This window comes from Saccopteryx bilineata, chromosome 2 (assembly GCF_036850765.1).
Source record: "Saccopteryx bilineata isolate mSacBil1 chromosome 2, mSacBil1_pri_phased_curated, whole genome shotgun sequence".
Lineage (NCBI taxonomy): Eukaryota > Metazoa > Chordata > Mammalia > Chiroptera > Emballonuridae > Saccopteryx > Saccopteryx bilineata.
Window position 1 is genome coordinate 218,976,010 of NC_089491.1, and position 16,841 is coordinate 218,992,850.

Sequence of the window (16,841 nt, forward strand, 5' to 3'; positions counted from 1 at the left end):
GTCATTTAAGTAGTTCTGCAAAAGTAAAACTAGAAAGACCTGTGTAAGTCAAACATTTAAGAAAGGTTTGGGAGAGACAGGACAGTCTTAATTTGTGTGAGAGAGAATCAATTTCGTCAGACAGCAGGTGGCCACAGGCCCGGGTCCCATGGTGTGTGAGCAGCACATGAACACGTGAGTACACGCGAGGGGTCTGAGCAAGGGGCACAGAGAGGAGCCAGAGCCAGTGGGGGCAGCCCACGACATTTATTGAACTCCAACATGGTGCAGAGGTGCCTCCTGGTCAGTTCATGCCCTGTAGCCATCCCGAAGCCGCCTGGGACCCATGTGTGGCCCCTCCATGGCGTCTCTGTGAAGTCAGGGCCTAGCACCCCCTTCACCCCGTTTCTCAGGTCAGGACCTGGCACCCGCTCTTCCTTCCCTTGGAACAAGGGGAAGGCTGCAGCCTGGCTCCAGCGTAAGACTTGCATGGACACATGGGCCAAGACATGCAAGGCTGTGAGGGGAACAAAGTCAGCAGGTGGGGCCGGGCGAGAGGGGCAGCCACGGTCTAGATGGGTGAGGAGTGGACCACTGGCCGGAAGTGCTGTCAAAAGGTTAAATCAACTTTTAAAACGGTTACGCTTACACTAAGGAACATTTCTAAAATGTCACAGATGGGAACGCCCCCAAGCATTGAACATAATAAGCATGGCATGCGGATGCATGAGCAGACTGGAGCAGAAGTTACTGAGTGAGCAGATCGGGGCAGGCCTGGAGCTCACAAGAAGCTGTAGATATAGACTTGCTTTGTCTGCACGTGTAACTCTATGGTATAGATAATTTTATTAGTAAAGAAAACCTCTATTTGTATTTGTGACAAAGGGCAGGCTGTCTGTACAGAACACGTGAGCCAGGTGGACGCCAGGGGTCGCGATGTGGAGGATGCTGGGCTGGATTAGAGCGCTCCCATCCCAGTGACCTCAGACGTCAGCCTGGAAGAGAGAGGCACAGGAAGATAGGTCACAGCGTTCTCATCAAGTAAGCTTAGAAAGGAAATTCGTCGCTCTGTGGCATCTTCACAGCCCTGGCATCTGTCTCCCTCTTAGTTGGGACAGACAGTCTTAGTCGCTGCTCAGTAGCCTTGAGTTGGAAACCAAAGCTTCTACTATTAGTAGAAGGACCCACGAGGGACCAGATCCATGGGTTCTTCCTTCCCTGCCCGCAGGAGCCCCCGCACCTGTCACCACATCAGGGGCATGATGAGAACCAGCTGGACAATCAGAGGCCACCACAACCATTTCTATGGCAACCATTTGAGGAGGGGCACTGGAGTCACACTGCCCACAGAGGCTGCCTCTCTGTCCACCTGGGCCTCCCTACAGCCTCTTCAACATTCTGGGATAGGGAGAAGGGGCTGACCTTGGGTGGAGGGGAAGCAGGGCGTCTTCCTGCCCCCCTGAGAGGTCCCACCTCCCTGGGTGTGGTCACACTGTGTTCTCCAATGTGCCGTGGGCACGGAGACCCACGTGAGTGGCCCAGGAGAGTCATCCATTGCTCTGGGCTCCTGACATGTGCCCTGGCCGGGCCGCAGGACCTCCCCTCCCCCGTGGCATGACCTTGAACCCTCACACAACTCCCTCGGGCACGAGTCTAAAAGTGTCTGCATTGGGGGTCTTTGCAACCACACAACACATGAGAGCAGAATGATTTATTAACATTTCTCTGAAACTACAGAACCCCTTATGCTAAATCTCAATTAACCCAGGTGTGTGGCTGGCCCAGGCCCTGAATGGTACAGCCACAGCCTTCTTGCAAATACCCTGGCCTCTAACCACCCAGCCCCTCAGCAAAGAACCTTTAGGGTAAAATGCCATGTGGGAAAGTCCCCACGCCTGTGTGGAGACTTTCTCCAGCACTTCCCATGCCCAGGCCCAGTCAGGGAAGAGAAGCCCTGAGGAGGCACTCCACACCCACAGCCAGCCAGTCTGAGTGTCCTGCCCCTTGACCAGTACTCACCTGGCATTGATGAGGTACTGGGCAAGGCTGATGTTGGCTGGGGTCCCTGTGATGGTGATCTGGCGCTCTGATGACCCTTCTGTGGCATTGGCGATTTTGATCTGAGCTCCAGACATCTGTCGAATTTCATTGATTTTGGTCCCTTGGCGTCCAATTATACAGCCTATTAGCTAGAAAAAAGAATGGAGGAATTTCTTAGAGAAGAGCCCACAGCAGCCCTAAGCATAGTGCGCAGAGCCCTGGGGGAAGCTTTTGAGAATGGGCCAGCCTTGGTCTCCACCGCATGCCACCAACTCCTTGCCTCTGGAAGAAAGAGGCATTGCCTCCCTGAGGGAGGGGTAGGAGCTATTGACACCAGGGTTCCAGTGGTGCCCTCTCTGCGAGCTGTCCCAACAAAGCAGGAGATTGGTGAGTCACTTGCCCAGTGTCCTTTGGGGTCCTGGCAGATGTGGAACCCAGAGACCCCGTATCAGCGCCAAGGCCAAGGCCATGTTGGTTCCTTCTTGGCTGGGTTCTCAGGGTGGTGGGATGTTTGTTTGAAGCCAGAGTAGTTTGCTGCTGCCTAAATCCTGTATTTTGATAAACTTGCATGAAATTCTGAGGACACAACAGATGTTCCCTTTCCTTCCCATCCTGTGACCTCTGCTTAAGAATGTACACAGCCATCTGAAGGAGTAGACGGTCATCAAGAATGAAGCAGCCAGAGAGACAAGAGCCAGGGCCTCCTTGGGACACAGGACCACCATGTGTGGGGCCAGACTGCAGCCTGAGGTCAGGACCAGCCCTGAGGCCCCTCCCAACCCATCTTGCTGTGCATGGGGGTTGGAGTCCATGGATAGGACTGAGTCTCTTCATTCACATGGGGCCATGGATGAGAGTTCTAAGCATGAACACGGAAAAAAGAGGCTGGACAAGTGGCATCTGTGCTGTTGGGTTTCCTGTCCACCACTCACATGGCAGCCTGGGCAAGGGTGTCAGCGTTTGTGATGACATCAGTTTTATGTCCACAAGGTGGTAGGTGCAGGGCTTGGGGCTGGGCTGGAGGAAATCCATTTCCAAATGAAGCAGGAGGACAACAGCTCCCCAGGGCACAGGTGCATCTCAGCTCGCTCTTGTCCCTGAGGAGACTCACAGCATTTCAGTCTGTAAGGCCTTCCCGGCTCCTCTCCTAGGTTCGACCAGCTCCCTCACTAGACCTTAACAAAATCTGCCCAAATGTCCAAACCTCTGTCCCCAACCTGCTCGGATTCCTCTACCTCCTGCCCAAGTCCCCCCAAACTCCACCCACATCTCAGCAGCTTTGTCCTGCACCCCTCTCTGCCCGGCCCCGAGGTCAGGGAGAGGGACTTCCACAGTCACCAGCCCGAGACCCTGGACTCACTCTTCCTTGACACCTCCCGCTGGCTGAGAGACCTAAGGGCTCCGCTCTGACTAGGGCCAGTCCAGGCAGGTGACTGGCAAGCCAACTGGGGCAGGCCACAGGGGCAGCAGCAGCACTAGAGGAAGAATGAGGGACTAGCTGAGTTGCTCGAAGATGCCATCGCTCAGGAGGGCCCACCCGCTCTTCCCCGCTCTGACTTGGTATGTCCTCCCACTGTCACACTCTGTCCTCATACCTTCTTCAGCCACTACAAACTGAATGTCTGACAGCCCACTTTCCCTTCCAGTACCTCTGCCCTGCAGTGTGGGGGCCCTGCCCAGCCCACCCGTGCTGAGCGCCTGTGCACAGCCTGCTCCCGAGAGCCATCTGGGAAGGTTTCCCTGGCATGCGCTCCTACATTCTCAAGCACATTTGCCTCTCCATTTTCTTGTTGAAACCATTCTCACACCCACCCTCTCTTCTTCCCTGGCCTCAGGCATCCCCCTTCCCTGAGACTTCATACCCACAGGCCCCTGAGCTGTTCCCCCACCCATCTACTGCTGACAGAGAACATCTCTCTTCCAGATAAAACTGTGCATCCCAAGTGTTAATGAGAAATCACAGCTGCCGGTGCGGCCCCCACACAGACTGGGCTGAGCACAGGCTCTGCTAAGTAGCTAGAGGGGGATGTGACAAGTCACAGGACTCTCTAATATGAACAGGCAGCTCCAGCTCTGCCCTGGCTCTTTTGGCAGAAGGCATGCTAGTCCAGCCCTGCAAACCAAGGCTGCTCTTTCACGTGGCCTCTCTGGCTGTCTGGCCCATTGGACATTCAGTCCAGAGACCAGCTCTCCTCTAAGCCTTTGTGTCTCCATTGGACATTTAAGGAAAGACTACAGAAGTACTCTCAAATAACACAACTCCCTTCCAACCAGCTTTTCAAGTCAAACCCCACAGGCACCATGGGGCCCACCTGCCCTGCCACATCTCCTGCCGCTACCTGTGTGAGTCTCTGTTCGAGCAGAAAGGGCTCAAGCATGGGGCTGCCACAGGAACAACCTGGGTGAGGCAAGCTGTGCAACAGGTGGTGAGGGCACCGTGCTGACTGTCAGAGATGGAGCCCAAAGCTAGCAGCTGCTGGAGGCAGCTCCACGCACGCTTCGGCCCAGACCCAGCCTGGTTCCTGTGACCACAAGGGCGGGCTGGCCGTGTTGTGGACCCTGTGCGTCATTTGGTCATTATGTTCATCTCGCTGCCCAGAGTTCCTTTGCGCAGGTAAGTTGTGGTGACATGTAGGTGTCAGCACAACTTCCCTTTGATCTAACTTTGATCAAGAGACAGAAATGGACAAGATGACAGGTAATTGTCCCAACAGACACTCGTTCTACTTCCTTCTCTCCAAGGTGGCAGGCTGCCCCGGGGCACACGTCCCCTGCATGAGACCCTTTGCCAGGAAGGGTCAAGGAGTGTATCTGGCAGGCACACAGGTCCCAGGGGTGCCCTCCTCCCGAGGGGCTCCTACAGGAGGAGAGTGGCAGCCCTGCTCTGGAAGGGGACCCAGAAACAGACACACTAGCTCTATCCCCTTGCTTTTTAGGTTCATTTTGGTTTTAAAACAAAAGCCCAGATCAGAGCAGGATACCTGGTGTTGGTGAAATGGTGGTTTAAGAAAAGGCTACAAGCAGAGAGCCCACAGCAGAGAGGTGATTGCATGTATTGTGTAGGTGAAGAGCCCCGGAGCTGCTGCCTGAGGACTACCCACAGTGGGAGGACATGTCGCAGCCCTTGAAAGCAGAAACCGCCTCCATCTGAGGAGGCAGGGCTACATCAGCCCGTGCAGGCCTGCCACTGCCTGCAGCCATCTCTTCCAGCGGGCCCTCTTGTCCAAGTGCCCCAGTGCCTGTCTCCTCCGCACAAAGGGTGGGCCAGCCCAAGCTCACACAACTGGGCTTCCTGTGGTTCGTCCTCTTAAGGGAAGAGAGAGGATCTCCTGCGGGGCTGGTGTGAGGGACAACACAGTGAAGGCTACTGAAGGCTGCAGTTCCAGTGCAAGAAAGCCATGTCCCCCACGAGGCAGCTTCTCTGTGTTGCTCGGGGAAGCTGCCCCGCCAGGACACATGGCCAAGATCCTGGTGTCTTGGGTTGGGGATCCAAGTCAACATTCTGAGTGTGATCCAAGGGTTCAGAGGGTGATGCCGGGAGCACTGATGTGAAGGGAGCTTGAAAAGCCACCTCCTCAGCTGCGTCCAGGCAGGATAGACGGTGGGCGCCAAATCCCGGGATCCAGACAAACCTGGGACATCCCATATCCTGCACACTCACAGAGGAGTCCGGACCCTCCAGAGACCGAGGGAGCATGAAACAGGCCACGCCAGAACCTCCCTTGGTTACCATTCACAAAGGGCCAACCTTGAACCAGGGTAGTGCCTCCACACGGTGTCAGCGGGGCCCTCAGCTCCCCAGCCTGCTCTGGCATCTGAATTCTGAGTAAGCTCTGAGGCCCCGTTTGCTCCTTTCTTATCTGGTATCTAAGGGCCTTTATGGGCATTAAACTGCTCAACGTGGGAAGGAAGGGAGAGGTCATGTGGCAGGGTCAAAGGGGCTTGGGCATACTCACATCATTGGGAATGGTGAGCTCGTGAGTGCTGGCCGGGGGGCTGGCATCCAGACCTGGGCATACCAAAGGTAGGTACACAGTTAGGCTGGAAAAAGGCTACTCATATAGCACCCAGTGCCCAGTCCATGCTTGACCCACACAGGCAGGGGCTGACCTGAGGGATGGGGTCAGTACAGTTGGAGGCCAAGGGCCCTGTGATCTCTTTGCTCAACTGCAATGCAACTCCCGAGTCCCAGCATCTCTCAAAGCAAGGAAGAAAACCCCCCAGCAGAACGATGTTTCACTTTCTCATTTGAGCACATCAGATGTCCCTCCTCTGCCATGTGGTGGGACATTTCTTGAAGCTCTTCACAGACACACAGGAGGCACCATGCTACGCAGGCCTCGGGGTGTAGCTATGTCTTGGCGACTCCACGGTGTGCCCAGGGTGCAACCCTTTGGCCCTGGGCTTGTCCTCCACAAGTTCTCTGTCCTCTCTGCTCCTCCTTCTCTCAGACAAAAAACACTCAGCCCCCTCTGCTGGCCACCAACCCTGCTGTGGTGTCCGCTGTCTCTCATTGTCCTCTGACCCTACACTCCCCAAAGGAGTGCAGGGCCTACTTCCAGGCCCGACAGCCCAAGCCCAGTGGCCCAGGCCCAGCACGCAGCTCTCCCAACCTGCTACTTCAGTGATTCAAAACTAGACCGCCGGGCTGCTTGCTGGAAGGCTGCATTTCCGCATGGGTGTCCATGTTGGACCTGAAGACACAGCCTAATTTGTCACTAAACCCCAATCTTATCTTGACACACCTCAGCTTAGGACTTGCCAAATCAAGACAGCTTTTCAGAGTTCAGGACAAGAGCGACTCTTGCTTTGTAAAGAGTGACAAAAAAAGGCACAGGGGGACTCTGGCAGGAGAACCCGTGGGGACCAGGGCCCAAGATGGACTGGTTTCTTGTATCCAGCACTTCCATCTCCTTCTCAGGAGGCGTCTCAGACCCAAAGCCACAGCTGAGACCCTGCTCTTCTCCCATACCCGGGCCCAACATGGGCCCGGCATCTCGGGACCTACTGCTCAGCCCAGACCCTGAAGCCCCTTGGCTCCACCCATTCTCTTCACGCACAGCTAACTATATAGACTGGGCTCATGTACCTTCAGAATATTCTGGAACCTGAGCCCTCTTTCACCCCACACTGACCCCTTCTGGTGCCCTTGTCTCTCAGTCTAATCTCCATTCAACCCCAGAGATGTCCCAATGAAACGCGGTCAGATGCCTTTAAGACTCAAAACCTGCCAAAGGTTCCAGCTTCTTCCCTGTGCCCCCAGCCTCCCTCCACGCTCCCCGACCCGGACCAGGGGCTGACCTGTGCCCACTCTCACCTCCTACAGCCCCCACCCCTCTTCCTGCTTCTTCCTCCGCGGCAATTGTGTACCCAAAGCCAGATGCACTGTGGCCAGCTGTTTCACTGCTGTGAGTGACCCTGTGAGGGCAGGACTGTACTGGGGCCTGTCGAGCATGAAGACTCAGTTGGCATGAACCGATTTGTCCTGAATCATCTGTTACTTTTCTTTTGCAAAGCTAAACCTAGAGTTTCTATTCTTTATCTCCTTTTAATAAAGGTACTTTCAATATAATTATTGAGTTGTTCAAGCATCTCTATGTGTTCTATAAATAGTGACACTTAAAATGTCATGTAAAAGATTTTCCCAGTCTGTCTGAGTCCCACACGGGAACGGCTCACAGCCCGGCTTAGGATGGATGTAAAGTCATTAGCCGTGTTTGTTCAGCTCAGTATATTTTGATCGAGAGGAAGAAGGTATCCAATTTCTTTTCCAGAAGAAAGTAAAATTGAACTAATAATGTGAAGACACATGTTTAAAACGCGTATTCCTGTGTGTCAGGGCTCTGTGGCCAGTGTTAGTGCCTCTCTCCTGAGATGACGACAGGCCGGCTCTGGAGCAGAAACAATGCTTCCCCTACACAACTGAGCCTGCCTGGGAAGCAGTGCTGACATCAGCCTTCAGGATCCTGTCAGATGAGCCAGTGCTTCTCCTCATGACTGGCCTGCGTGGTCTGCTGCGATGGGGGACACCCATATGAGTCCATGTAAATGTGTGCATCATGATGAGAGCACGAGCTTCGGGTCCCACGGGGCCATCAGGGGGGAGATCGTCACAGGGAGGAGTGAGTCCCTGTCCCTGTCCCTGAAGCCCAGCGGCTGTGGGGAGGGCACACCAGGGAAGGCGTAAGGCCAGAGCGGAAAGGTGGGGGTTGAGTGCCCTGGGTGAGCCAGGCCCTCAGGGTTCCCAGGCCACCTCCAGGAGCCCTTCACCAGAAATTATAGGAAATCATGTTATAGTCGCTGAGGACTCTACAGACACACATATATCACCCAGATATCAAGTTTTTAAGGGTTAGTATCCACTTCCATAAACAAAACATTCTATAAATGCTTTTTTCTAATTTTTTTTTTAAATTTATTTATTTATTCGTTTTTAGAGAGGAGAGAGAGAAACAGACAGGGAGAGAGAGAGGAGAGAGAGACAGAAAGAGAGAAGCAGGGAGGAGCTGGAAGCATCAACTCCCATATGTGCCTTGACCAGGCAAGCCCAGGGTTTTGAACCGGCAACCTCAGCATTTCCAGGTCGACGCTTTATCCACTGCGCCACCACAGGTCAGGCAACTTTTTTCTAATTTTCATTCATTAAATTCTGCATTAACTTAAAGGCTGCACTAAGATAGAACCCATTGCCAGTGCCTGGAACGTCAGGGCCAGTATCTCAGCCTTGAGACGTCACGAGCCCCAGGGTGCGCAGCCTGTGGGGAAGTCTTGGAGGCTTCCTCCAGTCTCAGCTGCATCCTGGGGCCCAGAACACACCACGGGGCTGACAGCCAGCAATGCTGGAAACACTCCTCCCGCATCTCCTTTTAGCTGGACACCTGGTCTTCCACTCTGATCCAGGATTTCAATGGGGATGGGAGAGTGGGTGGTACCCCCCCATGGGAAACCTGCTATGTCAGGTTTCCATTGGCCCATCCCTCCTGCCCTGGTTAATGGTATCTACAAATCTCCGCCCTGCCCTGTGGTGTCACAGAGCCATTTCAAGTCAAATCAGAAAGGGTGCCCAGAATGCTCTTATTCATGAGGTTGCGCTCCTGCCTCCTAGGAAATACATTTTGAGAAGGCGCACATCATGGAAAAGTTTGTACTGTAGCCCCCCCCCCCCATGCTGTGCCACTAGGAGAATAAATGACAACACAGACAGTGACTCTGCCATGTTCAGAAACTTTGGATGACTGGCAGCTGTGCTCTGAGCACTGTTGAAGCCCGTGACCCACCACAACGCTCCCAGCAGTAACTAAAACAGAAGCTGGGAGCAGTGGATGTGAATCTGGTGAGGGCTCCCCGGTAAGTCTCCGTGTGCCGAGGAGCCTGGCCGCCCCGCCCTCCCCAGGCCGTGCCCTGGAGCCCAGGCCTCCACTCTCCACTAGAGCACTTTGTTTTACCTGATGATGGGCCCATCAGATTTTGAGCTTCTTCGGAGGAGTGTAAAGGCAGCTTTTCTCCTGGAGAGCAAAGAAGAAACAGATTTAATGTTTTGCCCTCAAGGAGATAAGCAAGGTCACTTCAACTAGGGAAGCTCAAAATCTGGCGCACAGCAGACCAGTGTGTCTGGCTCTCACTGGCCACAGCCGCCAAGGCGATGCTCTGTGTGTCATCGGAGGGATCCACCCCTACTCCTGTGCCCAGAGGGAGCTGAAGACAGCTGTGGCCTCTGCTGGGAAGTGGCTTATCTTGGTTTTTCCACGGGCAGGGCAGGTGCCATCTTGGGTGGGTGTCACTCCTGGGATGTGCCCTGGCCTTCAGCAGAAGAGTGTCCCCACATAATTGTTTGAGCTCTGGTTCCCAGAGAGAACAGGCTCCAGGGCTGGTCAGATGAATGTGTTCAGCAGGAAGGCCCCCAAGTTGCCTGTGGGCAGCAGAGAACAAGCCCAGACCCTTGAGGGGGCAGATGTCCCTTCACAAGACAGCCCCCCACCTCGGGGGACACAGACAGGCCTTCCATCTGGCCCTCAGCAACGTGCACACTGACATATGTTAATGCATCCTTGGTATTCACAACTAGAACTGTACCTGCTTGCTCACTGCCTGAATAGACAGTTCAGAAAGAGAAAAGTCCCCAGGTGAGAAAAGAGGAGGTCAGAAAGGGCAGCTGGGTACGTACCGGGGAAAGCGGGGTTGGTCTGTCCGAGGGGAGGAAAGGGGGTTTGCTGCATGGCCAACTGGTGGAGCTTGGTCAACTGCTGGGGGTAGGAGGGACATGAGAGCTAAGAAGGTTATTGTCATCGAGTACAAGTCACACCAAATTAAAAAGGCAGTAACAGAACTTTGTACAAATAGATATAAAGAGGGGCCATGCGGACACATGGCAGACGCAGAACTCAAGGACTTGGCCTGGGAAAACCAATGAGCTGTTTGTCGGCGGGCGCACTGAGCTTTCCTCTCCTTGGCTCCCTGGCAGCTCCGGCTGAACCAGACAGACTTCCCCAAGCACACAGCCTGGGTGGACAAGCACCAGTGGGGAGGCTGCTCAGCCACTGGGCTTCTCAGGGAGGGTCGAGAGCCACAGAACAGGACCAGCTGGGCCTCTAAGAGCTTCAGTCATGCTCTCATGCATCTGTGGGGAACCTATGTGATGTTCCCTTCTGCAGCCTGCCCTGCCCCAGCCCTGTCCTGAGCCTGGGTCACTCCCGAGGCCAGCCCTGCCTCACACTCTGCCTCCTGTTACCTGCAAGAGTATAAGATGTAGTGCTGGAAGGCTCTGTGTTGGGCATGTGTCAGAGCGCCCAGGGGCCTCCCTGCATCTGTGCCCACTGTGTCTGAATAGGTGGCTCCCTATCCCCTTGTCCTCTGTCCTCAGCCACTAGATTTTGGGGTAGGGGTTTTGAAATGCAGTTTATTTAGTTATTTTATCTGAGTTTCATTTCTAAAAAAAACTAAACATAACGAAAGACAAAGGTAAACGTGAGACTTGGCCACATGTGGGACCAAAGGCAGTGGCTGCGTGCTCAGGACCCTCTCACCCTTCAGAGATGCTGGGGCTGGATGTCCCCAGGCCTGGCTGGGCCATAGCATCCGGGCCTCCCGCGGCCTTGGAGGATGGGCGGTGCATTCTGGGAAACGTCCTCACGCCCAGTCCTTTCCCAGCAGAAAGACCAGCCCTGATGCTCCCAGCACAGCTTCCAGAGCCAATCCTGAACTCATTCGGAGGCAGAACAAGGACCTCTGCAAAGCCCTCAGAGGCCAGTGGGTGGGGGCCCTCAGAGAGCAGAGCTGGTGTCCCCAAGTGACACGAGTATCTAAACACCCACACTTGTCCCATCTTGCAGGATCTGGACTCCTGGAGCTCCACAAAAATGTCTCAAGGAGTCAGCAACTGGGTATTTGGGTTTCTGACTTCCTGGCACCTTCACAGACCAGCCCCTAGGGCCATCGATGAGAAGGTTTGACGCTGGTCTCCGAGAGCCGGGCATGCTCTTCTAACAAGTTAGCCAATGTTCAGAGAAAGGCCAAACGCCCCTTCCTAGTGCATGGAGGGTCATGCTGACCCCAGATGGCCCCTCTTCCAGAACCTCCTGTCCCATCTTCATCTGCAAACCCTCTGGGGGCAGCCTGTGGGGACAGGGGTTTGTGATGTGCTGGACTGTCAGTCTGGCCACCTCCTGCTTCCACAAATCAGGGTCTCAGGCAGAGGAGTGTAGTCCCCAGCTGCTGCTTGAAGCCAGGCCACAACCAGCCTGTGGCCTTCTGGTCACACCTTTGAGGTAGAACATTGGCTGTGTGAGACGCTGGGATGCAGGTGGTCCATTTTCCTAGGCTGCTCCTGCAGCATTTCCAGTGCAGAACTGTCCAGCTTCTTCCTCCATCTGAAAAGCAGCCTGTCCTCCTCCTAGGTGTCTCCCTGTCTCCTGCGGTGCTTCCTGACCTGCAGCACTTGGATAGGCCTGCTCAGGGACAGGCGGCCACATCCCAGTTCCACAGGGCCACTCTATGCACAGTTATTGTGTTGGGGTCCTGAGGAGAGGTTAGGGGACTTGGTAACCTAGGGTCATATTCAGCTCTAAGAGTCCCTGATGGGTGGTGTTGGTCAAGGCCACAGCAGGGGCTGGGGCCAGCACATATGCCCCTTGACCTAACTTCACTAGGCACAGTCTGATCTGCGCAGATGGGCATCAGAGCTCCTGAGAAAGGTGCTAGAAGAGCATGCCGGGAGACACTACCACAAACCAAGTGGTGAGTGTGGCTGCATGCCCTGTACTTTGGGTGAGATGCTTGAGAGGCCAAGGGACCCTATAGAAAAGGGGCCTGCAGGCATCTGAGACCCTACTGCATAGGTGGGCAGCCTAGCAAAGGCTCCTCTTTTCAGGAACATCAAAGAGCCTTGTAGAAGGTCAGACAACAAATACCCAAAGGCATCCTGGGTTGTGAGGGCTACGGAGTGCACAAAACCATCCTCAGCCTCCTGGAGACTGAAATGCATCAACTAAGCCTCCTGGGGATTGAACTGCACCAACGTGATCCCACAAACTCCACCTCCTACTTGGGGCTTGGAGCAGCGGTGGTCTCTGTATAAGCCACATGGAGCCATCAGGGCATTTGGTGGGGAGCTGTGCTCTGAATCCACCCACACAGAAGAGTTCAAGTTAGTACTAAGTTTTCCTCACAAAGAGGTAACTACAAGTTCCCAGGGTCCAAAGGAAACCCTACTTCTGGAGACAATGAACATGAAGTTGTAGAGCGCAGGCCAGTCCAGTCTGGCTCAGGGCAGTCAGTCACCAAGGACTGGGCATGCTTTGGGCTCTGACCAGCACTGGGATGTCCATGCCAATGCGGTGTTCACACAGCAGAGTGGCCTAGTGTGACCTGCCCCCGGAGGGCTCCAGTCCTTCTCCCAGGGGGACGGGGCCAGTGGGGAGCCTGAAAAGTCCCAACAGGCTGCTCTCTGCTTCTGTTCTGCTGTCTCACTCTGTCACCTGCTCATGTGTCTGATGGCTAGGCTACCAAGCTCCCATGAAGGTAGGCCCTCTCCTATCTGCCCCTGCATCCCAAGAGTGCACAGCTGTGCATCCACATGGGAAAATAGTTTACAATATAAACATCAGAGGAGAACAGGGTTCTGGAGGCAGGAGAACCTGCCTGAGTCGGCTACAACCCTGACAGCTCTGTTGAGACAGGCCCAGCCGGTGTCCGTGGGCCACCCTCCCCATCAGTAAACCCACATGTAAATGGCAAGCTGTGAAGTACTGTCCAGGTTAGCTGGGTGAACAGTCATGGAAACTACCAGGAGCTTTCGCACCTGCTATGAACAGGCTCCAGCCATGGAAGCCCCCAGGTCTCCCTTGCCTCCTCGGCAGGTAAACGGAGGAGGCGCATCAAGCAAGCTTCGCTCAAGAGCTACTGGCTGTGTGTGATACAGGCACAGCCCCACTCACACCCAGGGGTCTGATACCCCGAAGTTCAGCAATTCCCACTGCAACACACTTGCTGTTTTTTTTATAAAACAATGGCCACACCAACATAATAAGTCCCCGTCCTTACTCACCCATGAGGATAAAGTGACATCTTGAGGAAGCACAGCACCAGCATTATGGAGCCTAGATTAACACCTCCAGCAAGCAGACTGATCCAAGGACATCAACTAGCTTCTCTCATCTTAGCTCTGCTCCAAATTAGTTAAGAACTTCACCTTTTGGGACTCAATTTCAACATTTTTTTAAAGGAAAGAGCAGGACAAGGTGCTATGAAAAATTCCTACATTTTGTTCTTTCATAAAAAAATAATCAGACTTTAAGTTCCCACCAGTGCCTATAAATCAAGAGGCAAGGAAGGAAACAGGGAGCGAGGGAACAGCAGAGGATTCATATTCTAGATCTTTCTCTGTGGCTTGCTATTTCCACTTAACATTGTGTCAGAATATAAAAACACAGACAAATACTAAACACAGACCATTATTAAAACTTAAGTATCCATAAATAATGTGTTATCACAAAATGTACCATGCAACGGCCTCATGGCAGCACATACACCACCATAGTGGTTGGACATGCATTCATGTCTCCTTCCTGTAAAATGCTTGCGTCTTTTGTCCATTTTTCTATTGGGTTGATTTTTGGTGATTTACAAGAACTCTTTATGTATTTCAGATACTAATCTTATTTCAGTTTTATCTGCTGATCTTTTCACTACTCTCCTTATGGTTTCTTTAGAGAGACAGAATTTTAAAATTTATTGTAGTCAAAGTAGTTAATATTTTCTTTATGGTTTATGTTTTAAGAAATGTTTCCCTGACCTGTGTACAGAAAGATATTCTACTATATTGTCTTCTAAAAGTGCTAAGTATTTCTCTTGCGTTGAAGTACTTGATACATAGGAATGGTTTCTTTGTTTATATTGTAAACTATTTTCCCATGTGGATGACCAGCTGTCCTGGTATCTCTGTCACAGGCCAGGCTCCCTCATCCAGATCCATGCTCTCTGGTCAGATCCACTTGCCTGCAGTCTCACCTTGCACCCAAACTACACTGTCTCAGTTAGGACTGCCCTATTGTAGGTCTTCTAGTCACTAGGACAAATCTCCCTATCATATAGTCTCTTTACAAATATACTGCTAACAAAAATTAGGGAAAATTTCAAAATGAATATGAAGCTATAAAATATCCCTTAATTTTTGTGAGCAGTGTATATTGGTGATTCTTGGCTCTTTCATATAAAAATTTTAAACAGCTAGTCACAATTTTGATTGCAATTATATTGCATTTTGTATCTCAATTTAGGAAGAATGAACATAATTAAGACACTTAGTGTTTTGTTTTGTTTTTTTTTTTTTTCCTGAAGCTGGAAACGGGGAGAGACAGTCAGACAGACTCCCGCATGCGCCCAACCGGGATCCACCCGGCACGCCCACCAGGGGCTGACGCTCTGCCCACCAGGGGGCGATGCTCTGCCCCTCCGGGGTGTCGCTCTGCCGAGAACAGAGCCACTCTAGCGCCTGGGGCAGAGGCCAAGGAGCCATCCCCAGCACCCGGGCCATCTTTGCTCCAATGGAGCCTTGGCTGCGGGAGGGGAAGAGAGAGACAGAGAGGAAGGAGGGGGGAGGGTGGAGAAGCAAATGGGCGCTTCTCCTATGTGCCCTGGCCGGGAATCGAACCCGGGTCCCCCGCACGCCAGGCCGACGCTCTACCGCTGAGCCAACCGGCCAGGGCCAACACTTAGTGTTCTTATTCATGAATATGGTATGTCTCCATTTATTCTGGTATTTTGGTCTTCTTTAACTTTCAATAAAGAAAAGTTGTTAAAGTTGTTTTAAAGTAATCTTTTAATTATTGCTTTCAACTTAACTGTTTTGTGGTCTATATGACTACAATTTCTGAGAGGTAAGTCTTCTTTATGGTCTAGAATGTGATAAAATTTTGTAAATGTTTTCATGAATTCTACAGTTATGTTGGGTGCAGTGTTCAATGTGTCAGTTATATCAGTCTCACTGACTGCACTGTTAATATCCTTTTTATTCTTGTCTACTTGACCTTTATTGAAAGAGAGCTATGTTAAGGTTCCAATACAATGGCTGTCAAATACTCTTCATGGTTTGTCATTTTTTTCTTTATATATGTTGAAACTATGTTTTAGGTGCATATAAATTTTGAATTGTTATATCTTCTAGAGAACTGAATCTTTTATCAACATGTAATGACTAAATTATGAATTTGCCTTAAGGTCTTGTGGATGATATTTTCCTAGAATAGTTTTTTCTAGTCTTTCAGTTTCTCTGGGTTATTATTCTTTAGGTGTGTCTGCGTCTCTTTGAAAAGAAATAAAGGCAGATTTTTTAAATGTCTGGCTGCTTTTGATTTTACTAAAAAATCTTTTACTATGATTATAATTATCCATATAGACTAATTTCTGCCATAATTTTTTTGTATTTCTAATTGCCTGATTTTCTAGGGCTTTCTTTTTTTTTTATTACTTTTCTTCTTTTGTAATGATTAATAATTTTTTCCTTCATGACTTTCTTCTCTGTACTTTTATGGAGTTTATATAAATAAACTTTTCCAATTGTTGGTCACTTTAGAACTATTATTAACATGCACATTTAAAACCTAAATTCAACACCTCTACCCTCTTCCTGATGATAGTGACCTACCTACAGGATGTGTTAATTAGCCTCAACTTATCCTAGTCTTATGTATTCTATTTCTGTCCATTTAGATCTGTTATGTTAATCCCACAAATTAGACAGCATTAATACTGATTTTACAAAGTGTGTTTTCATTTACCCAAATGTTTAAATTTTAGTGTTGTAGAAATCATCAATATTCTTTGTATGGTTTGTGGTTGTATTAATGAAAGAAACAGTAGCTGTCTGCTCATACTCCTCGTCTTTCTAGTCTTCCTTCTAGAATCACTTCCCTTCTCCAGAAAAGCTTCCATGAGAAGTCTGTTGGTCACAGCTGTTTGTCTGAAATGTTTATATTGAGGTCCTTGGAAGATGCTCTTAGATAGAATTTTAGGTAGACAGTGACTTGCTTTATTATGCCACCATCTTCTGGCTTCTACTGTTGCTGGTCACTCTTGTTCTTTGTAATATTCTTTTTGTCTAATTACTTTAAAATTTTCCTTTTGGTTTTTGGTGCTGTGTGGTTTTGCTTTGTTTGATTTGTCTAAAATGAATTTTTTTTTTGTTTCTCTTATTTGGGATTTGTTAGATTCCTGAATGCAAGGATTGGTTCCTTTTATTAACTCTGAAAATTTCTTATGGCTTATATCTCTTAGGATCTCCCTCTCTCTATCTGTTATCTCTTCTTGGGTCACCAATTGAAATATAT

General features: G+C 51.1%; 1 protein-coding gene across 19 annotated transcripts in view; it reads right to left on the reverse strand.

Moving 5' to 3' along the window:
* Positions 1–224: 224 nt before the first annotated feature.
* The window catches only part of PCBP3 (poly(rC) binding protein 3), a 313,033-nt gene continuing 296,416 nt past the window's right edge, over positions 225–16,841 (reverse strand). For 13 of the 19 annotated variants that reach the window (XM_066259178.1, XM_066259172.1, XM_066259174.1 and 10 more), the window contains 5 exons: positions 10,184–10,262; positions 9,465–9,524; positions 5,976–6,028; positions 1,999–2,168; positions 225–974 (listed from right to left, as the gene is read on the reverse strand). In XM_066259178.1, coding sequence (XP_066115275.1) covers positions 938–974; positions 1,999–2,168; positions 5,976–6,028; positions 9,465–9,524; positions 10,184–10,262 — 399 coding nt within the window. In that variant the 3' untranslated portion in view covers positions 225–937. The remainder of the gene's footprint in view (positions 975–1,998; positions 2,169–5,975; positions 6,029–9,464; positions 9,525–10,183; positions 10,263–16,841) is intronic. The other 6 variants (XM_066259171.1, XM_066259188.1, XM_066259185.1 and 3 more) reach the window with 3 other exon arrangements.